The sequence below is a fragment of the Bombina bombina genome, chromosome 4, assembly GCF_027579735.1.
Source record: "Bombina bombina isolate aBomBom1 chromosome 4, aBomBom1.pri, whole genome shotgun sequence".
In the NCBI taxonomy this organism is placed as follows: domain Eukaryota; kingdom Metazoa; phylum Chordata; class Amphibia; order Anura; family Bombinatoridae; genus Bombina; species Bombina bombina.
The window spans coordinates 587,497,154-587,520,374 of NC_069502.1; the positions used below are offsets into that span (position 1 = coordinate 587,497,154).

General features: G+C 41.8%; 1 protein-coding gene across 1 annotated transcript in view; it reads right to left on the bottom strand.

The window, feature by feature from the left end:
- Positions 1–404: 404 nt before the first annotated feature.
- Positions 405–23,221, bottom strand: part of COQ3 (coenzyme Q3, methyltransferase) — a 39,737-nt gene continuing 16,920 nt past the window's right edge. The window contains exons 6-7 of the mRNA XM_053710566.1: positions 20,223–20,382; positions 405–1,874 (exon numbers count right to left, since the gene is read on the bottom strand). Coding sequence (XP_053566541.1) covers positions 1,687–1,874; positions 20,223–20,382 — 348 coding nt within the window. The 3' untranslated portion in view covers positions 405–1,686. The remainder of the gene's footprint in view (positions 1,875–20,222; positions 20,383–23,221) is intronic.

A 23,221-nucleotide genomic window follows, 5' to 3' on the forward strand; every position in this document is an offset into this window, starting at 1 on the left:
CTACCACAAAGTTCTTCCTATAACTGTCTTTTGCAAACGTCATTTTGTACATTGTCCAACCAGAACCGTTGTCAACCTCTTTGTACAGCAACATAGAGATTTATTGCCAAAACTGTAAGGGGATTTGTGTAAAGCCTTCACGTTATATAGCTCAGTTTATCTATTGTTAAGATGTATTATTTTTGCCTATATATTTTCAAAATGATCAAGCTTAGCGCATGCACTATAAACTATATCTCACTTCTGAAAATGATCACTATTTAAATACCCCTTACCACATTATCATCAGCTTGTTAGAATAAATAACATTTTTATGTCTTCTGCGTCATTTCATATTGAACCTGCCTTAGTTTTTGTCAGATGTTACACAGCGAGTTTCAAAATGTGTCTTAAGAGAACAATAATTAATTTGCTGAATATATTGTTTAATTTTTGGGGAACAAAAACATGCATAAATAAATTGACACACAAAACAAGTTCACATATGTATGAATAAATAATGTATAAGATGAACATTACCTTTTTATGGTCTTTACCCGGCACCACATACAATTTAAAAATAAACCAATGTGGCCCTTTACCAAGCGATATCATATACATATATAATTCGGGTGACATATTTTGTCTTAATTCCCAAGATGTATGACATACTACATATATTTCACAGCAACAGTGTAACGTCACACCGTCATTTAACCTTACATGTATATTGCACAAGTCAAGTATTTTTACATTAGATGGAACACTCTGTGTTACACCTGAATATCTATTCTATTATCTTTTGGATTTTACAAAATGGCAGCAATAGGCACTTTGCATAATATGCAAAAGAGAACTATTTTAAATCTGGAAATATATTTCTACTTAAACTATATATTTGGAATGGGTTGTTTGAATCATTCTCCTGCACACTTTTTTCTGGTGTTAGAGATGTTTGCAAATAAAACATACCAGAGGCCAGTAAATAGGTTAAAATAATTAAAAGCTTTTAGGGGAAGGGTGGACACTCCCTATATATATATATAAAAGTTCCTATAACTAGCTTTGGTGAACCATTTAGTGGCACTACTATTAAAAAGGGACAGTAAACACCATGAGGTTTTTCTTTAAAAATGTTTAGTCAATCCTAGCAAAATAGCTTTTCAATATTCTTTCATTATTTATTTTGTCCCCTTTTCATTTAATTTAGCTCTGCTACATATCTTTCCCTAAGTGGCTTTAACTGATGAGAACTGCAAAAAAATCCACTTTATACTACATTATTACCATGGCTAGCCTTGTCTGCATACTGAAGCCCAGATTGTTTTCAAATAAGGCAAGCGGTGGGTAGAATTTACCTATTGAAAATATTCCAGCAAAGAAAAGGTTAATTTCTTTTAAAATGTTTTAGACTGGGCTGATAAGTTATTCTACAGCAATACAACAGAAATGTCTTGTAATTACAATGCGTTTACTGCCTCTTTAATAATGCAGATTTGTTCTCACACTAATTACTAGATCTTTATTGTAAAATCTAACTTGACTGTGACAAAATGAACAAATATGCACCTTTCCTCAGTGAAAGTGATGATCACTATTAGGAATTCAACAAACGGGAAACTCCAATATGGAGGCAGGATAGTCTCTGCTGGCACGTGCACAACAGCCCTTCACACTTCACTATGCAGGGATCATCATCAGACTTGTTCACACAGAAGATTCTGCAGAGTGAGGCTGCTCCTTGTCATCATGTGACCCCATATCTGGAGCCTGCTCCTCAGCCCCGGCCTTCACCGCATGCAATGCATAGTTTATGCTTGTGTCACCAATCCAGCTCCAGTTGCCTGACAGTGGGTTGAACAGCATTCCCCTCAGTGTGTCTACCACAAAGCCATCTGAGGGTAAAGGAAGATGAATTAATACCTATTGTACGGATTGCCTCACTCACTAGGATTTATGCATTACGTTAGGTTTTTAAGTTAAGATACCTAGAAATAATGGCTAAAGTAACTGAAGCTTTACATAACCAGCACACAAATCCCCAGTATATACAACATGCGACCAAGAAGATAAAGGACAATGTTACTTCTCTTTGGAGCTTATGTGTATAAGTGGCAGAATGCAAATCAATTACACTGTGCTCTCGTTTGATTAGCTAGCAGGATTGGTTGTGGTACATTGTTTTTTTTACATTGCATGCTCAGTCTGAATGATGAAAGTTTAATTTTTATTTTCATGTCTCTTTAAAGGCCAATTGCACTTCCTGTTCTCTTCAAAATCTAAATTAGAGAGCTTTAACATAAACCTTTTACGCAAAAATATATTGCGTAAATACTGCTCTTTCATGCGCATTATAGATTTGTTGTTTGTTTTTTTTCTGTCCCTTTAATTCTTTAAAGGAAATTACTGCTACATGAAACCATTCTTCTTTTTCCCCCCATCAATTAAGCACATAAATAGACCTATAGAACTAGGTGTAAACCTCCATTTAAAGGGACAGTCAACACCAGAATTGTTGTTGTTTAAAAAGATAGATAATCCCTTTATTACCCATTCCCCAGTTTTGCAAAACCAACACTTATATTAATACACTTTTTACTTCTGTGACAAACTTGTATCTAAGCATCTTCTGACCGCCCCCAATCACATGACTTTTAGTTATCTATTGACTTGCATTTTAGCCAATTAGTGCAGTGTCTGCCACTAGCCACGGGCGTGATCACAATGCTATCTATATGGCCTACATGAGCTTGCTCTCCCCTGCTGTGAAAAGTACATAAAATAGAGGCAGTCTTCAAGGACTTAGAAATTATCATATGCGCCTCCCTAGGTTTGCTTTCAACTAGAATACCAAGAGAACAAAGCAAAATTGTTGCTAAAAGTAAATTGGAAAGTGGTTTAAAATTACATGCCCTATTGGAAAAATGAAAGGTTTTTTTGGACTTGACTATCCCTTTAATACTTGAATTGAACTAGTTTTACTGCCCTAGGGGATCAAGGAATGTTACACTTATTTAAGAACTGCTAGCACTATGTGCAGAATTATATAACTTTATTTTGTAGGTATTACTGCCCCTTTAAGCCGTTATATAGTTTTGTTTTTTTTAATATTTTTTATTTTTATTAAGATATGTGAAATACATATACAATAATATAGATAACACAATAATGCCAGAGAGCTATTATCAACAGAGAGTCCATTACACGAAAGGTGTTTCAGCGAACCCAGTCTATGGTTTACAACAACCCTAAGCCCATTAGCTAGGTAGGGTCCAGCGTCCTTAGTTAGCATCAAGAAAGAAATGTTTATGCTCAATGACAATGTAAGGTTATGACAAATGTAAAACAGCAAGCATGTAACAGAGTCATTGTAAAACACCAGAATTAGCATGTGGTATACAAACTTATCTCAAACAAGTAGCAGTAAAATCTATAAATACTTCAGTATCTGCAATCGACCAATGGTTATTGATCGAAGAGGGATTATCGAATGTCAAGGTATCGCTGAGTGAAGAAAAGAGAAAGGAGGAGGAAAAAAAAAAAAGGGTGGGGGAAGGGGTGAGGAGAGAGGGAAAGCAGCCGCAGGGACATAATTGGTACATGGCATGTCCATGTGGTACAGAGAATTGTTTAGTCTGGGGTGTTATATATATTCGTGGTACAGTGCTGAATTGCTTTCTGCCATAGGGGACTGATTATCGGACAAGTCCACCATATGTGTAGTGGAGTGCCCAACGTGTCGCAGCCTCTCCAGCATTTGGGAGAGTTCGTGTGTGAGATTTTGAACAAGCGGACAGGCGTCATGTGCCATTGTGGTAATACTTTGAAAAACAACTCAGATGGACCGCATTTTTGGTTAAGTGAATCGCAGATTTCCACAACAATGGTTCGTGTGTCATATCAAGGGAGGATTCCCAGTGTTTTACCGGTGGAGACTTATAGAAAAGTGGGGGATGCAGAATATCCTGGTATGAGAGCAACTTTTTGAGGGAGATTTTTTAATCCCACCTCATTTCCCACTTAGTTCTAGGTCTCAACGGGCCCTTATCAAAACCCCAAGACCGGAGAAAACTCTGTAATCTCCAGAATTCAAAGTGTAGGAGTAAAGGCGGGTTAAATCTCTGGATAAAGGTTTGGCAGGTGATTAGATGATTACCTTCATAGAGGTCTACAATATTAGCAATGCCTAAGTCAGACCAGAGAGATGGACGAGTATCTGGTAATTCAAGAAGCAGCCCCTTTATCTTATGGGATGGAGACGGATGTGGAGCAATGGTAGACAATTTATGGATCTTATCCCAGAATTTCAGGTTTGAAGTTATAATGGGATTTAATAGTAGAGCTTGTGGTCTGGAGTGTTTTGGTAACCAAATCAAGTCCCCCAAGGAGTACCCCAGCGGGAGTGAAGCCTGCTCTATCTCTGCCCATCTACTTTACGTAGATATACCCCATTGCGTTACCTGAGATAGCCTAGCAGCCTCGTGGTAGTGGAGTATATTAGGAGCTGTCGCCCCCTCCAGACAATATGGGTAGCTGCAAGGTACTGGTAGCAATTCTAGGGACTTTATTACGCCAGATTAATTTATTGCACTCTTGTTGAAATTTGCTGATCAAGGACTTAGGGATTGGGATAGGTAAAGATCTAAAAAGATAGGTCAATCTGGGGAGGAGACATCTTGAAAGTCGCTATTCGCCCCATCCAGGATAGCGATGGAACATTCCATGCCTCCGTGGACGCTGCGATATCGGACAACAGAGGAGAGAAGTTCATGGCAATTATGGTTGAAATATTGTGCGACAGGTAGATACCAAGATGTTTAATGTGTGATGTGGACCAATGGAATTTATACGCACTCTTGAAAGTGGAGAGGGTGTCCTCAGGTATATGGATGGCATACGCTTCTGTTTTAGAAACATTAAGTTTGTAATAGCTGACTAATGCAAATCTCTCAAGCAGAGAGAAGAGGTGGGGCAGGGAGGCGACAGGGTCTGAAATCAGTACCGTCAGGTCATCTGCAAAAAGGGCTGTGGTCTGGGTTGTGTGATGTAGTTCAACGCCTACTATTTGGGGAGAGGAACGAATGGCTGTAGCTAATGGTTCCATGATGAGAGTGAATATTAGGGGTGACAGAGGGCACCCCTGTCTGGTTCCATTGGTGATTGAGAAAGGTTCAGAGCAGAATTCCAGTCCCTTAACTGTTGCAGAGGAGTTAGAATAGAAGGCCACTACGGAGGTAACGAATGGGGCTGGGAAGCCAAACCGTCAGAGGACAGTGAACATATATTCCCAGTTCACCATGTTGAAGGCCTTTTCAGCGTCCAACAACAGGGTAACACAGGGTAGGCTCAGTCTATGGGTCTCGAAATAGATATTCAATAACCTTCTAGTATTATCGGGTCCCTGGTGTCCCACCGTAAAACCCACTTGATCACTATTAATTAAGGATGGCAGGAGAAGGTTAAGGCGCAAGGCCAAAATTTTGGTGTAAAGCTTAACATCGAGATTTAATAGTGAGATCGGCCTGTAGCTTGTGCATTCAGTGGGATCTTTCCCTTGTTTGGGAAGTGTAATAATGGTTGCCTGTAGAAATTCTGCAGGGAAGGTGCTGTGGGAGCTTGCTAAGGTAAAAAAATCGTAGTAGAAAAAAGGTATAAGCTGTTTCTGAATTTTTTTATAAAAAAGGATCCAGGACTTCCGGTGGGCGGCGCACCAAGATGGCAGCAATAGACTGAAGCTCTGAAACATCTTGTCAGTAATAAGCCTTATGATAGCCTGAATCTATAGCCATCCACACCTCTCTTGACAAATCTGTGTCCGAGAACCTTTGTGGATAGAGACAACACCACCCTCTCTCCCACGGAAGGCATTTTACAAGATATTGGGGAGAAGCGGTCCAAGATGGATTCCCTACTTAAAGAATTAACCACCATCCTCTCACCGCAGCTGGATAACCTTATGAGGTCTTATCTTACACTTTGCGAAGCGATCCGGTCTGCTCAGAAACCCCCCGCGTTGCCAGGTGTCACCCCTGTACTTGCCGGGGAGATTCCTCAACCTCTATGTGCCTCACGTACCTGTACCCCTGGGGAGGCTGCGGGGCCGGAGTGCGACCAGCTTATCCCGGATCAAGGCATGGCTCCATTTCACCCCTCCAACACACCCGCTCAGCTGGATGACAGCCCTCACAACAATCCACTATGCAGCGCCGTGGGGAAGCAGCCGGACTGTACCTCTGAAAAAGAGCGCTCTCTGACACTCCATGGTTTCGACATAAAGAGCATGAGTCTTACCTTACTGAGAAAGGGCAGGCCGCAACACTTCCACAGCGCAGGGGGACTCTTGCCAATGCAGGGAGATGACTCTACACCGCGACTCAGGGAAGGCGTTGGCTGATCTATTAGGTTACTAACAGAGCAGAGCTTACTGCTTCCCCTATGCTTGTCGGTACTCTGGATCACTGATGCCCATTGACTAGGCTGTAAGCTACACAGGCCGAGCAAGCTATTGGGGTGACTATGTCATGTACACAGCATTCAGCAGATCTGACTATGGGTTAAATGCTGGGAACTGTGTATTATTGATTTAACTGATTTTGTCTAATGCACTTATACTTTTCCTTTCCCATACCCCTGTTTACACAGAGATGCCTGGTGTGTAGTTTTATTTTATTGGTCTACTGCACACTTAACGGAACACTACTCTGGGTGATCTAGGGTGTTAAAAATCATAAATGCTGCTCTCCTCAGCACTTCAGTACAGTATTCATTTGCCAGCGCCTGATTATATCTTTCTAGAAAGCACCATGACTAGAAATACATGAAATTAGAGCAGCTTTTTATTAGTGACGGCAGAACTGGCTTTGTAATCCTTCTGCATGTTCTCTTGCATCAGCTATATAGTTGAACACTCTACTATTATAACCATTGAAACATCTAGGACTAAATTGGGATTCTGCAACCTGTTAAATTGGGATTCTGCAACCTGCTATGAATGCTGAAATTCTAGATAACTGTGTGAATGGGATTGGTTGTTTGTTATGCCTTGTTTGACTGATTAATTTGTTTGCTCGGTTTGTGTGTTTGTATTTGTTGTAAGTTAAAAAAGATCCATTAAGGGCAGATTGGTATGGCATTGGGGTGTCAGTCTGTTTTTCTTAGGTTTAAGAGATGTTTGTCTAATCTTCTTGTGGCCCATCTTGTACTTTCCCTCTCTCATTCCCCCACCTGTACTCTCCCTATATCATCCCCCTGCTAAAACAGAAATGCTCTGTGTGCAGCATTATTTTATTTTGTTTTCTAAGCAAGTTGTTTGTTCTACGCTCAACGGACCATTGCTTCGGGTAAACTGGAGTGTGGGCGTCACATACGCTGTTCTCCTCAGCACTTAGACGTAAAGTTTATTTGTCAGCACCTGACTATACTTTCTAGAGAATATCGCTATTAGACACACAAAAAAATTAGAACAGCCTTTTATTAGTGGCGTGACGTCAGATTCCTCCATGTATCTTCTGAATATTCTCTTGTATCACCTATATAGTTGAGAACCCTAATATCGTAGCCAACGGCAAGTAATTAACTCCCTCTGCAAAGCTGTAGTTAGCTTAATCTTGGTTAGCATATATAAGTATGCTCCTACATAACACCGTAACTCCTTATGCTTATATCATTCTACATTAGCCCCTGCTTGAGAGACTGTATGGGGGAAATATCTCATACTATAACTGTGTTGTTCTTGCCCTAATTACATTTTATCTTGTGTTTGAATGAGTCAAATTGTTTCTTTTGCCAGGGTCAGAAAATTATTAATTTTAAACGGGTATGCTGCTCAGGTGGTAGGGCATTAGATATATACCCAGCCGGGTTGCACATGTACTGCTTTGTTACACTGCCCCCTAACATTGGCAGATGCCTTTTGAACTAAATCAATACTTTGCAATCTATTTTAATTATATGAAGCGACACAGTGTTTTTAGAACTGGGCTGGTAGCATAGATATTATAATGGTTGTATATGGCCCACCTACATGGAAAATTACCCAGCCCCTCACTGTGCTACCTCATACCCTGGGGGAATCTATTGGTAATACGGACCTGAACATTAGGCTTAGTCGGGCGGCTACGAGTGCTAAAACTTTAGTTAACTCTGTGGATTGGACTGGTTGTTTGCTATGTCTGGTTTGATTGACGGATTTGTTGGTTTGGTTTGTGTGTTATTAGTGGGTGTTTAGAGGGTTCGGGGTTTAGTTGGGGACGAAAATATAAAATGAGAGAGCTGAACATATGTAGATAACAGGACTGTAAATTGTTATAGGTACCCGGGTTATTTGTCATGTATTGATCTCCTGAATTTCTGTTATGCCCTGAACAATGTTACCTCTAAGTAGATTGTGTGACTACTGTATCTTTGGATGTAATCCTTGAGGGATCGAATAGCCGTCTTAACCTCAGGAGGTGGAGATTGGGTCTTGCAGAGACTCTGTTTCTGACAAAGAGGGAAGATTAAGGTTGGCAAGGAAGTCATTTATGGTGTCAGGAGCTGGGGAGGGGGGGTCGCGTTATCTTGTGCCAGATTGTAGAGAGAGATCAATAAAAGTCAGCAAAAGCTGTACCTATAACTCTTGGGTTGGTGATATGTTGGCCCTTTACTCGCAGAGAGTGAATGCGGGCCGCTGCTGTCCGTTGTCGTAGTTACCTATCAGCTTTATTGCCCTTATAGTAATATATCTCCTTAAGCCTGAGAAGTTTGTCAGCTGTTCGTTCAGTTTCCAGCTGGACTATCCTTAACTTAAGGCCTGCGAGCTGCCTAGAGAGTCGAGGTGTAGGGTCAGTTTTATTAAAAGTGGACAATTTACGAAGATTCACCAGCAGTTGAGCTAGAGTCTCCCCTTTGCGTTTCTTTTGTGGCGCTGCTATTTTGATAAAGGATCCCCGTATGTAGGCCTTCAACGAGGCCCATAAAGTGAAATCATCTACCGCACCAGTATCATTTACCTCAAAAAACTCCGCCAAATCTCTAGCAATGGAAACAGCAGTATTCGGATCGGAGAAGATGGTCGACGGGAGCCGCCATGTCGGGGAACATTGTAGTTCCAGTGGTGATTTTAAAGTTATATGGACGGGGTCATGATCTGACCAAGGACACTGAGGAATCCATGATCTGGATACACAATCCAAAAGTCTTGGTTCGCAAAAGAAGAAATCTATTCTCGAGTAGGAGCGGTGGACCGACGAAAAACATAATTTATGCTTACCTGATAAATTTATTTCTCTTGTAGTGTATCCAGTCCACGGATCATCCATTACTTATGGAATATATTCTCCTTCCCAACAGGAAGCTGCAAGAGTCCACCCACAGCAAAGCTGCTATATAGCTCCTCCCCTAACTGCCATATTCAGTCATTCGACCGAAAACATGCAGAGAAAGGAAAAACCATAGGGTGCAGTGGTGACTGTAGTTCAAATGAAAAAATTACCTGCCTTAAAGTGACAGGGCGGGCCGTGGACTGGATACACTACAAGAGAAATACATTTATCAGGTAAGCATAAATTATGTTTTCTCTTGTTAAGTGTATCCAGTCCACGGATCATCCATTACTTATGGAATACCAATACCAAAGCTAAAGTACACGGATAATGGGAGGGACAAGGCAGGTACTTAAACGGAAGTTACCACTGCCTGTAAAAAACCCTTTCTCCCAAAAATAGCCTCCGAAGAAGCAAGGTATCAAATTTGTTAAATTTGAAAAGTATGAAGCGCAGACCAAGACTCCGTCTTGTAAATCTGTTCAACAGAAGCCACATTTAAAAAAAGGCCCAAGTGAAAACCACAGCTCTAGTAGAATGAGCTGTAATCCCATCAGGAGGCTGCTGTCCAGCAGTCTCATAAGCTAAATGAATTATGCTTTTTAACCAAAAAGACAGAGAGGCTGCTGCTGAAGTCTTTTGACCTCTCCTCTGTCCAGAATAGACAACAAACAAGGTGAACGTTTGATGAAAACTGTAGTAGCTTGTAAGTAAAACTTTAAAGCACAAACCACGTCCAATATTGTGTAATAGACGTTCCTTCTTTGAGGAAGGATTAGGATACAAGCATGGAACAACTATCTCTTGAGTGATGTACTTGTTAGATACCACCTTAGGAAAAAACCCAGGTTGGTACGCAGGACTACCTTATCCGTACGAAGGACCAGATAAGGAGAATCACATTGTAACACAGATAACTTGGAGACTCTACGAGTCGAGGAATTAGCTACCCAAAAGGAACTTTCCAAGATAAAGATTGATATCTATGGAACAAAAAAGGTTCAAACGGAACTTCTTGAAGAACCTTAAGAATCAGGTTTAAGCTCCATGGCGGAGCAACAGTTTTAAACACAGGCTTGGATCTAACCAAAGCCTGACCAAATGCCTGAACGTCTAGAATACCTGCCAGACATTTGTGCAAAAAAATAGACAGAGTAAAAATCTGTCCCCTTTTAAGGAATTAGCTGACAACCCTTTTCTCAAAAACATCTTGGAGAAAAGATAATATCCTGGGAATCCAGACTTTACTCCATGAGTAACCCTTGGATTCATAACAATCAGATATTTACACCATATCTATGTTCAATTTTCCTAGAGACAGGCTTTCATGTCTGTATTAAGGTATCAATGACTGACTCGGAGAAGCCATGCTTTGATAACATCAAGCGTTCAGTCTCCAGGCAGTCCATCTCAGATTGATTCTATTTAGATGGTTGAAAGGACCCTGAGGTAGAGGGACCTGTCTCAGAAGCAGAGACCGTGATGGAAAGGATGACATGTCCACCAGATCTGCATACCAGGTCCTGCGTGGCTACGCAGGCGCTGTCAAAAACACCAAAGCCCTCTCCTGCTTGGTCTTGACCTCCGGAGGAAATCCCACTCCCCCGGAAGAAAAGTCTGACGACTTAGAAAATCCACCTCCCAGTTCTCAACACCTGGGATATGGATAGCTAATAGACAAGAGTGAGTCTCTGTCCAGTGAATTATTGTAAGACTTCTAACATCGCTAGGGAACTTCTGTTCCCCCTTGATGGCTGATGTAAGCCACAGTCGTGTATATTGTCCGACTGAGTATGATGTACCTCAGAGTTGCTAACTGAAGCCAAGTCTGAAGAGCATGGAATATCACTCCCAGTTCCAGAATATTTATTAGAAGGAGGGTCTCCTCCTAAGTCCACTATCCCTGAGCCTTCAGGGAGTTTCAGACTGCATCCCAACCTAAAAGGCTGGCATCTATTGTAACAATTGTCCCATCTGACCTGCGGAAGGTCATACCCTTGGACAGATGGACCCGACATAGTCACCAGAGAAGAGAATCTCTGGTCTCTTGGTCCAGGTTTAACAGGGGGACAAATCTGTGTAATCCCCGTTCCTCTGACTGAGCATGCATAGTTGCAGCGGTCTGAAATGTAGACGTGCAAACGGTACTATGTCCCTTGCCGCTACCATTAAGCCGATTTCATTCATGTACTGAGCCACCGAAGGGCGCGGATGGGATGAAAAAACACGGCAGAAATTTAGAAACTTTGACAACCTGGACTCCGTCAGGTAAATTTTCATTTCTACAGAATCTATCAGAGTCCCTAGGAGGGAAACCCTTGAGATTGGGGATAGAGAACTCTTTCCTTGTTCACTTTCCACCCATGTGATCTCAGAAATGCCAGTACTACGTCCGTATGAGACTGGGCAATTTGGATGTTTGACGCCTGTATCAGGATGTCGTCTAAATAAGGGGCCACTTCTATGCCCCGCGGTCTAAGGACCGCCAAAGCGACCCCAGAACCTCCATAAAGATTCTTGGGGCTGTAGATATCCCAAAGGAAAGAGCTACAAACTGGTAATGCCTGTCTAGAAAGGCAAACCTGAAAAACGATGGTGATCTTTATGCATCACAATGTGAGGATAAGCATCCTTCAAATCCATTGTAGTCCTCTATTGACTCTCCTGGATCATAGTTAAGATGGTACAAATAGTTTCCATCTTAAATGACGGAATTCTGAGGAATTTGTTTAAGATCTTTAGATCCAAAATAGGTCTGAAGGTTCCCTCTCCTTGGGAACCACAAACAGATTTGAGTAAAAACTCTGTCCCTGTTCCTCTCTTGGAACTGGATGGATCTCGTACACAATGTAAGAATGCCTCCTTCTTTATCTGGTTTGCAGATAATTGTGAAAGGCGAAATCTCCCCTTTTTTTGGGGGGGAATCTTTGAAATCCAGAAGATATCTCTGGGATATAAATTCCAATGCCTAGGGATCCTGGGCATCTCTTGCCCACGTCTGGGCAAAGAATGAAAGTCTGCCCCCTATAGGATCCGTTACCGGATAGGGGTCCGTTCCTTCATGCTGCCTTAGAGGCAGCAGCAGGCTCCTTGGCCTGCTTATCTTTGTTCCAGGTCCGATTGTCTCCAGACCGCCTTGGACTGAGCAAAAATTCCCTCTTGTTTTGCCTTAGAGGAAGAGGATGCCACACCTGCCCTGAAGTTTTTAAAAAGGTACGAAAATTAGACTTTTTTTTTTTTTTTTTTTGCCCTTGATTTAGACCTATCCTGAGGAAGGGCATGACCTTTTCCTCCAGTGATATAAGCAATAATCTCCTTCAAACCAGGCCCGAATAGGGTCTGCCCCTTGAAGGGAAGTTAAGTAGCTTATTTATTAAAGTCACGACAGCTGACCATGATATAAGCCATAGCGCTCTGCGCGCCAGTATAGTAAAAAACAGAATTCTTAGCCGTTAGTCTAGTCAAATGAACAAGGCATCAGAAAACAAAGGAATTGGCTAGCATAAGCTTGTCAAATATATTCATCCAATGGAGTCGCTTAACTGTAAAGCCTCATCAAGAGACTCAACCCAGAACGCCGCAGCAGCAGTGACAGAAGCAATGTATGCAAGGGGCTGCAGGATAAAACCCTGTTGAATAAACATTTTTTATCCATTGGATCTAAAAAGCACAACTGTCCTCGTCAGAGGTAGTGGTACGCTTAGCTAGAGTAGAAACTCTTCTCTCCACCTTAGGAACTGTCTGCCAGAAGTCCCGTGTGGTGGTAACTATTAGAAAACATTCTTCTAAAAAATAGGAGGGGAAGAGAACGGCACACCTGGTCTATCCCATTCCTTATTAAAAAAATTTTAGTAAACCTCTTTAGGTATTGGAAAAACATCAGTACACACCGGCACTGCATATTATTTATCCAGTCTACACAATTTCTCTGGCCCTGCGATTGTACACATTCATTCAGAGCAGCCAAAGCCTCCCTGAGCAACAAGTGGAGGTTCTCAAGCATAAATTTTAAATGTAGAAATATCAGAATCAGGTTAAATCATCTTCCCTGAGTCAAAAAAAAAAAAATCACCCACAGACTAAGCATATTGTGAGGTAGTATCATACATGGTTCTTAAAGCGTCTGTATGCTCTGTATCTACCCCCAGAGCTAACTGCTTTCCTTTAATTTCAGGTAGTCTGACTAATACTGCTGCCAGAATATTATTCACCACCTTTGCCATGTCTTGTAAAATAAACGCTATGGGCGCCCTTGATGTACTTGGCGCCATTTGAGCGTGAGTCCCTGAAGCCGGAGTCGAAGGGTCTGACACGTGGGGAGAGTTAGTCGGCATAACTACCCCCACGACAGAATCCTCTGGTGATAATGTTTTTAAAGACAAAAAATGATCTTTATTGTTTAACATGAAATCAGTACATCTGGTACACATTCTAAGATGGGGTTCCACCATGGCTTTAAAACATAATGAACACAGAGCTTCCTCTATGTCAGACATGTTAGAACAGACTAATAATGAGACTAGTAAGCTTGGAAAACACTTTAAATCAAGTTAACAAGCAAATATATAAAACGTTACTGTGCCTTTAAGAGAAACAAATTTTGTCAAAATTTGAAAAACAGTGAAAAAAAGGCAGCAAAACAAACAAAATTTTTACAGTACATGTAATAAGGTAACAGAGCATTGCACCCACTTGCAAATGGATGATTAACCCCTTAATGCAAAAAACAGATAAAAAAAAACAAAAAACGACAGACGTTTTTAAAAACAGACACAACAAACTGCCACAGCCAACAGTGGGAAGCTTCAGTTAACTGTTTCTATGCAAAATTTAAGCCAGCCATGTGGAAAAAACTTAGGCCCCAATAAGTTTTATCACCAAACATATGTTAAAAAACGATTAAACATGCCAGCAAACGTTTTAAAACACATTTTTACAAGAGTATGTATCTCTATTAATAAGCCTGATACCAGTCGCTATGGCTGCATTTAAGGCTTTACTTACATTACTTCGGTATCAGCAGTATTTTCTTAGTCAATTCCATTCCTAGAAAAATATTTTACTGCACATACCTTATCTGCAGGAAAACCTGCACGCCATTCCCCCTCTGAAGTACCTCACTCCTCAAAATGTGTGAGAACAGCAAATGGATCTTAGTTACGTCTGCTAAGATCATAGAAAAACGCAGGCAGATTCTTCTTCCAAATACTGCCTGAGATAAACAGCACACTCCGGTGCCATTTAAAAATAACAAACTTTTGATTGAAGAATAAACTAAGTAGAAAGCACCACAGACTCTCACGACCTCCTATCTATGTTGAGGCTTGCAAGAGAATGACTGAATATGGCAGTTAGGGGAGGAGCTATATAGCAGCTTTGCTGTGGGTGGACTCTTGCAGCTTCCTGTTGGGAAGGAGAATATATTCCATAAGTAATGGATGATCCGTGGACTGGATACACTTAACAAGAGAAAGTAGGTATAGTCGCGTGAGGACGCGTTGAGAGCACGCCAAATATCGAACAGATTAAACTGGGACATGAGAGTCTTGAATTTGTGCGAAAGATCAGCCAAAGCCTCATCAGATTTGCGGGATTTATTAGATTTCTTGTCAAGCCGGGGATCGCAAAGAGTGTTGAAATCCCCTGCGATGAGAAGAAAACCTTGGCGCATGCACTCCAGTTTATTCAGGAATTTGCGTAACACTCTAATGTGCTGTTTGTTAGGGCCATAATACGAAGCCAGAGTATAAACAACTCCAAGTCGGCAAATGAGGATAAAGGTATCTACCTTGTGGGTTGGCTTCAACATGAATGTTTTCATAAGCAATATCTTTGTGGATAAGGATAGCAGCCCCTTTCGATTTTTGAGAAAAGCTTGCCGCCTCCACAACTGGGAACTTGGATTGGATGGGAATTTTGGTACCCCTTAACCAGTGGCTTTCTTGTAAAAAAAAAAAAAAAAAAAAAAAAAAAACAGGTGGGCCCTGCTTGGTCGGGAAATTCATCCCCCTAATATTTTGAGTAATACAACTGTATGGCAAGAGGGTTCTATATAAGGCTACTAAAAGGGGGAGGAAAAAAAAAAGAAAAAAAAAAAAAAAGGAGGAGAGAGAAAAGTCAGAGAGGGAGGAAGAGTCAGCGGTCACTCAGCGAGAGTGAAGATAATCGTATTTGTGCGTTATTTGGTAAGATTGTGCGGTACTTGAGGAAGATAAACCTCGTTGGTAGCCTCCAAAATGTAATTCAGAGTACTTTGAAGGGGGGGAAGAGAACAGAAACCAACAAGAGTTGGTAGCTAGATGATAGCAGAAACTATGAAAACAACAACAGAAAAAGAAGTGTGTGGGGGGGGGAAGCCATTGGGCCACAAAACAAATTAGAAGACACAAATCAATCTACATCAATAGGAGACAGAAAGGGAAAAAAAAAAAAAAAAAAAACACACCACACAACACACGAGACAAACACAAGATAGACCAAACAGACAAAACGAACAATAAAATGAAAACCAGACCGGACGACATGGGACTCACATAAAACACAGCAGGGAATTATAAAGAAAAGGACATGTTATATTGAGAGGTATATGGGGTCAATATATCAACAATTGGAAGAGTGGAGCAATCATAGGCATAGAAGTAAGTAGCATTTTATCTGCATATAACTCGGCTCACAGAGCACAATAACAATCGAACAGTAGATGTATATCAGTAAGAAAATTCTGTATGTATGGCCTGACAAACAAGTAAACTTTAACACAATAACAGTCAAACAGTAGATATACATTAGTAAAATAATGCTGGTACATGAACATGACCCACCAAAAACATATGTCCTTTGTTGAGATTCCACATGAGCGGAACTGTCACGCCTTAGTGGCATCAGAGCTAGGACAGTATAAACATTGGTTGATGAAACTAAAGGGATAACCAACAATTCCTGCCATTTCCCCTAGTCCTGGTGTGGCCAGGAGTGCAGCCAGTAAGTGGGCAAGGCCCAGTAAGGGATATAGATATATAAGGGCCTTAGAGTAGAAGTACTGGGTCAATGTATTAGAGTATGGGAGAAACAGTATCACTCTATTTATGGGGTTAGAGGTCACTTTGAGTTTGAGGGGTCAGTACACCCATAACCGCTAGTGGCCATAGAACTAAGGCAGTAGGGGCATAGGTGCTCTACTAACTCCTAAGGAGAACTAATCTAGGTAGACCCACCTCTAGTATCAGACTATCTCTCCGTAGATCCAGGGCCTAATTTAACATACGTAGTGGAAGAGAGACCTGGTCTATGGGAAAGTAGTTCTAAGAGCAAAAAAAAAAAAAACACCCACACACACACACACCGTCTCAGCATAACAGTAACACAGGATATATGGAAACCATACAGTTGTGGGTATCTTACACTCTATTGAGATACCATGGGTATATTGAACAGTTGACAGACATGTTACCCTTGGCATCTTCACTCATTCAGCCATCTCCTTCTTCCCGTGCTGGACTTGTGCCATCAGAAGCATTAGAGGCCCCCCAGTGGAGGCGGGACCGATTGTGGGGCTGATGGATCTAGTGGAATCTGTGAGGAGCTATGTGGCGGTACCTGAGAGTCCCATAGTTTAATGAGACCCTGGCTCTGGTCCAGAGTAGTGATGGTATGCTGTTGCGGGTCCTGAGAAACTTTGTAAAGTCCCCAAATGATTTCCGTTGTTGGAGTGTACGGAAGGTGAGATCCGCAAATACATCAATGTTCTGAAACTGAGCAGGAAAGGTTGGTTTAGAGAGAGATGCTCTCACCAACCTCTCTTTATACGTGTAGAAATGCAATCTCAAAATGACGTCCCTAGGTTTATCAGATGACAAACTTCTGGGGCGCAAAGCCCTGTGGGCCCTATCAATAAGGCCTTCATTTGAGTTGGAAGGAGGAGCCAAACATCCAAAATACTCCATTAGGAACGATAGCAGGTCACCAGGGGCCACACTTTCCGGGATTCCCCGCAACCACACCATATCCACCATTTTATCTTCCAGAATGGTTAGTTGCTCTGCTAGATCTTGAGCATATGATAAGACATTGGCCTGGTCTACTGCCATATCCTCTTGCTTCCTTTCCACAGTATCCAGCCATTCTGAAGTAGAGGTAAGGGCTCTCCGCAAATTCGGCTAGAGAGGCAGTAATTTGGGTTTGGAAAGAGGAGGCATGTGCCTCTAATAATGATTTGAGAGAGTCTAGTATAAAGGCAGGGGTCACATTTAGTGGAGCAGCATCTTGCAGTGTTTGGAAGGTTGTGGCGATGGTATCAGTTGCAGATTGAGACATGGTTAGACCGTCCTGGGAGTCCTTTAGTGTGGAGAGAGGTACGGGATTAAAGTGGTCTGCCACTGTCCTTTTAGGCCCCACAGCTGACGATTTGGGCCTTCTCTTGTTAGGGTGCACCATTGAAACAGGGCCTTCACCAGGCACCAAAACACCAGATAGTGGTAATGGAGTAGGTTCCAATCAAACAGAGTAAGAGAGTGAGTCGGTGAGAAACACACACATAAAAAAAACGAAAGAAAACTCAGTGGCTCGTGGCCCCCCCCCCACCCACCCACCATCAGCACAATTAGAACCACATTTCTTGGGGAAGTAGAGTCATGTAGCCTGCTCTGTATGTAATGAGATCTCAGTATGTTGCAGTCCTGATTAGATGTAGTTATACTGCACCCTGGATAATCTACTGTGTCTTTGGTGTCTCCTGTATCTAAATTGAGAAGCTCAACAGCCAGGCACAATGGGGGGGGGGGGGGGGGGAAGAGGGGGCCCCTTCAAATTATGCAGATCCCAGCCACTATAGAGGGTAGATGCTTGATAGAGGCAGTTTCTTGCTTGTAGATCTATCTAATTGTAATAACAGAGGTTTCTCTCCTGGGGGAAGTGCTCCTTTTGAGCTATGTAAGGGAAAAGGAGGTGGGATATGACCCGTGGGAAAAATGGAAGAAGAGAGACTTGTCACCCCCTTCTCGGCAGAGTGTAGGAGAGGGGAGAAATAATGCTAAAGAAGTGCCTGAAAGTACTTAAAGGGACACTGAACACAGTTTTTTTCTTTCGCGATTCAGATAGAGCATGAAATTTTAAGCAACTTTCTAATTTACTCCTATTATCAAATTTTCTTGGTATCTTTATTTGAAATGCAAAAATGTAAGTTTAGATGCCGGCGCATTTTTGGTGAATAACCTGGGTTGTCCTTGCCGATTGGTCAATACATTCATCCACCAATAAAAAAGTGCTGTCCAGAGGTCTGAACCAATAAAAAAAAAGCTTAGATGTCTTCTTTTTCAAATAAAGATAGCAAGAGAACGTAGAAAAATTGATAATAGGAGTAAATTAGAAAGTTGTTTAAAATTGCTTTTGTATAGGGGATTAGATGGCGTTGACTGGAGTTTAGGCCACAGACAGGTATGGAGCTATATGATATAGTACATGAGGCTGCTGGTGTTTGTAGATTGCAGCTTAGGTGTCTAATGGCCCACAAGGAGATGTCCAGGTTCTATGACCGTATCTGTACAGACCCCCAGGAAGTGAATGTTTATACGGACAAGTTCAGAGAACTTCAGCTCCCAATTTGCCACTCTTATTGCCACGGTGTGACGTCGGCCGCTTAATAAAGTGCCCTGTTGTGACTTATTCCCTAGAGGAGTATATATGGAAAAAAGGGGGGGGGGGAGATCACTCCCTGTACCTTAGCTTTGTGTTCGTGTGGTAGTATTACCTCTGTCTCGGCTTCCTGTTGCGTAGATATAGTGCTGGATGCAGAGCTGGGCTAGCCGCTGGAACCAGGAACCTCCCGACTGATGAACTGTCCGTCTTTAGCATCCAGAGCAATCCAGAGCTGAGCCCTGACTCGCCGGATCGGTAATCAATAGAATGCTGTTCTAGCTGCTCCCAGAAAGAAGATGGGCCAAGATGGCGGCCGTTCGCGCGACTCCATTGGCGCAGAGGTTTCACCAGTCCTTCTCTCAAGCCTCGGTAAGCGGCCGTAGATATCCACGGGAGATCCTTCCCGCAATCAGAGTGTTGATGCTGAGGGATCAATGGATGGCTGACAATTGGAACGATAGTAGGTCAGATTTTCTTGGCTTATGGGAAGATGCAGGTCAGTGGCAGCCGTTGTGCTTGCGAAGAGATCCCCCTCCTGTTCAGGTCTCAGGGTTATTTGCCCTACAGCTGCGATTGCTCCGGAGCGGAGCGCCGACCCTCCTGGGCTGTTAGGTGGTACCAGGACTGCCTGTGTTACTGTCAGTTGTGGCGCACGGCCTGAGTGCCTTGAGCACTGAACACTGGTAGGCAGCCCAAGCCAGCCACATTCAGCTGCAAAGTGCTCCAACGGGCTGATGTGTCGGCACAAAAAAGTGTTGACCCATCAAAAAGTATCAGATAGGGCAACGGAACCAAGTTTCTGAGAGAATAAAAGCTAATTATAACTGTTTTTAGGTAGTGTTCTTGCAGAGCTCTTTTCTCGTGCTGCCGCTTAGATTGGCGGTCAAGTCAAGCTGAAGTAAGCTGGCTGCAGGTTTCTACACAAGGATACAGGTAATGTACTAGATGTTCTCTATTTCAGACTGTGACAAATGACTGTAGGCTGCAATGTATCCACATAAAACAGAATTCATCGTCCGTACAGGACACTCTACACAATAATAGTGACGCTGCACTCCCTGTATCCCGGGCAGTTACACACCTGTTGCTCTTCACATGCCAGAAAATCAAGATTAAGCGATTATTAAAATATTTTTTATCTACACAAATATGGCAGCAGCCTGTGCTCCTTCACCAGCAGCAGATTTTTAGAGACAACAGCATTTTGCATCCGACGATTGCACAGAGCAGAAGAAATTGACCATTTTTTTTAGTTCTAAAAAGCACCTGCAAGTTACCACTGTTTAGATTAGGAGTAAAAATACTTGCTTGATTCAAGCAGTCGCTCTAGTTCCTCAGGAGGGATAAACTTCTCCCAGTCGTGAGTGCCCTCTGGAACAATACCCATTATTTTCTCAGCAAATACAATTCCTAGAGCATAGGAGACCTTGGTTTTGTTGATTGTGGTAATAAAAAGGGAACCACCTGGCTTTTAAAAGAGAATAAAAATGACTCATGTTAGTATGCAGTTTTACCTCATAGCCATTAAAGTCTGGTTTACACATTTTTAAGCAATATAAAGCTGTATCAAAAAGGGATAACAACCAAAACTTATCTTTCATGATTAAAATAGAACATACAATTGTAAGCAACTTTCCGGTTTACTTCTATGATCAAAATGTCTTTGTTTTCTTGTTATCCTTTGTTGAAAATCAGGAAGGTAAGTTCAGGAGTGTGCATGTGTCTGCAGTACTATATGGCAACATTTTGCAATAATGTGCTACATTAGCAAGAGCACTAGATGGCAGCACTGTTCCCTGTCATGTAGTGCTCCAGACGTGCACACTATCTATCTAGATATTTCTTTAAAGAATAACATGAGAAAAAAAAACAAATTTGATAATAAAATTACATTTGAAACTTTGTTAAAGGGACATAATACTCATATGCTAAATCACTTGAAACTGATGCAGTATAACTGTAAAAAGCTGACAGGAAAATACACCTGAGAATCTTTATGTAAAAAAGGAAGATATTTTACCTCACAATTGCCTCTGCTCACCAGAGTAAGTTCTGTGTAAAAAGCTATACTCAGCTGCCCTGGAATGAGCTTTACCTAGCAGCAATCAGAAATCTAACTATTACTGATGAGTTCTAATAAGAGGGTGTGCAGTAATGATTTCTGGATTTGCTGCATTCACCCCATTTGAAGCAAAGAGTTTGAGATGTTGCATATCTTACCCAGAATCCTCTTGTGCATTGGTAACGATGTATATGGAGTTTTAATTGGCAAAGGCAAGTGGGGATACTTGCCTAGATGTGCTAATTGCCTATGCAATAATTTATATTGATTTACTTTTGCGATATGGAGGATTTTAATCACCACCATAATTTTAATGAAAAGACACACAAAATCTGGAAGTTTTAGTCATCTTTGCTTGTAAGTTTTTTTTGTTTTTATATGTTGTTTGACTATAATAATAATCTATTTCGCTTAGCAGTCATCCACAAAAAATAAAAAAAAAAAAAACGAAAAAAATTAAAGACATCCAAGATAAGTTTTTCCCTGTTTGCCTATATGTGTATAACCCTTTGTGGAGGTTAGAGAATATAATATTTGCATTCAAATGTACTTTTAATTTGTTCTATACATCCAGCAAAGTCTGTTTGGTTGCTGCAAGGATAAACCAGTCTCATGTATCTACCATTGACTGGTTTCCTGTTAAAAAGCTACAATGTGACTTTACCTAGGAGTTTAACCCTCTGTGGGGGTTAAACACATAGACATTGTTCACATAATTTGTGTAAACTTTTAGCCAGATTGTTAAAGGGACACGAAACCTAAAAATTTTCTTTCATTATTCAGGTAGAGAATACAATTTTAAACAACATTCCAATTTACTTCCCCACTCTTATCTCTACTCTTTCCTCAAACCCAAAATGTCTGTTCTCCACATTCAATACTCTTCTCCGCCCACCCCCACCTCCCACAACTTTTCTCTCAGCCCACGATTTTGCCAGCTACTTCAACAACAAAATCGACTCCATCAGAAATGAAATCATCTCTCAACATACTACCGGTCTCCTTCCCCCTCAAAAGCTCACAATCATCCAAAACCCACATAGCCATAAATTTAGCTATTTTGCCCCTGTTACAGAGGATGAAGTTTCTGCCCTTATACTATCCTCTCACCTCACTACCTGTCCCCTCGACCCCATCCCCTCAAAACTACTCCCCTCCCTCTCTTCTACCCTTACCCCTATACTCTCACACATCTTCAACCTCTCCTTCAGCACTGGTATAGTTCCCACATCTCTTAAGCATGCATTAGTCACACCTATTCTCAAAAAACCTTCTCTCAATTCAACCTCCCCATCCAACTACCGCCCTATTTCCTTACTAACTCTTGCCTCAAAGCTTCTTGAAAAGCTAGTATATGCACGTCTATCCCATTTCCTTACACTAAACTCCCTCCTTGACCAACTGCAATCTGGATTTCGCTCCCTTCACTCAACAGAGACAGCAATTGTTAAGGTTACCAACAACCTACTTATAGCAAAATCAAAAGGCCACTTCTTTCTACTTATCCTCCTTGATCTGTCTGCAGCCTTTGATACTGTCGACCACCCTCTTTTGCTCCACACCCTCCAATCCTTCGGCATCTGTGACACAGCTCTCTCTTGGTTCTCTTCCCATTTGTCTAACCGTACCTTTAGTGTAGCCTTCTCTGGGGCATCCTCTGCCCCGTTTCCTCTTTCTGTTGGGGTACCGCAAGGCTCTGTCCTTGGTCCCCTTCTCTTCTCAATCTACACGTCCTCACTGGGTTACTTAATAATATAATATATAATTTGTATGAAGAGGATACCCAAATCTACCTCTCTGCACCAGAACTACCTCATTCCTTGCTAACCCGTGTCACTAAGTGCCTCTCTCATATCTCATCTTGGATGTCCTCTCACTACCTCAAGCTAAATCTCTCCAAAACTGAGCTCCTTATTTTCCCCCCTTCTTCCCAGATCTCCACCCCCCATGTCTCTAAAACTGATGATAACTCCATCATTACCCCAACCTCACATGCCCGATGTCTTGGGGTCACACTGGATCTTTCTTTCACTCCTCACATTCAGTCCTTGGCTAAAGCCTGACGATTCCACCTTAAAAACCGTTGCTAAAATTAGACATTTCCTTACACAAGACACAACAAAGATTTTAACACTGTCTCATCCTTTCCCGCCTCGACTACTGCAACTCTATCGTCTCTGGTCTCCCTAGCTGCCGCCTAGCTCCTTTACAATCCATAATGAATGCCTCTGCCAGGCTCATCTTC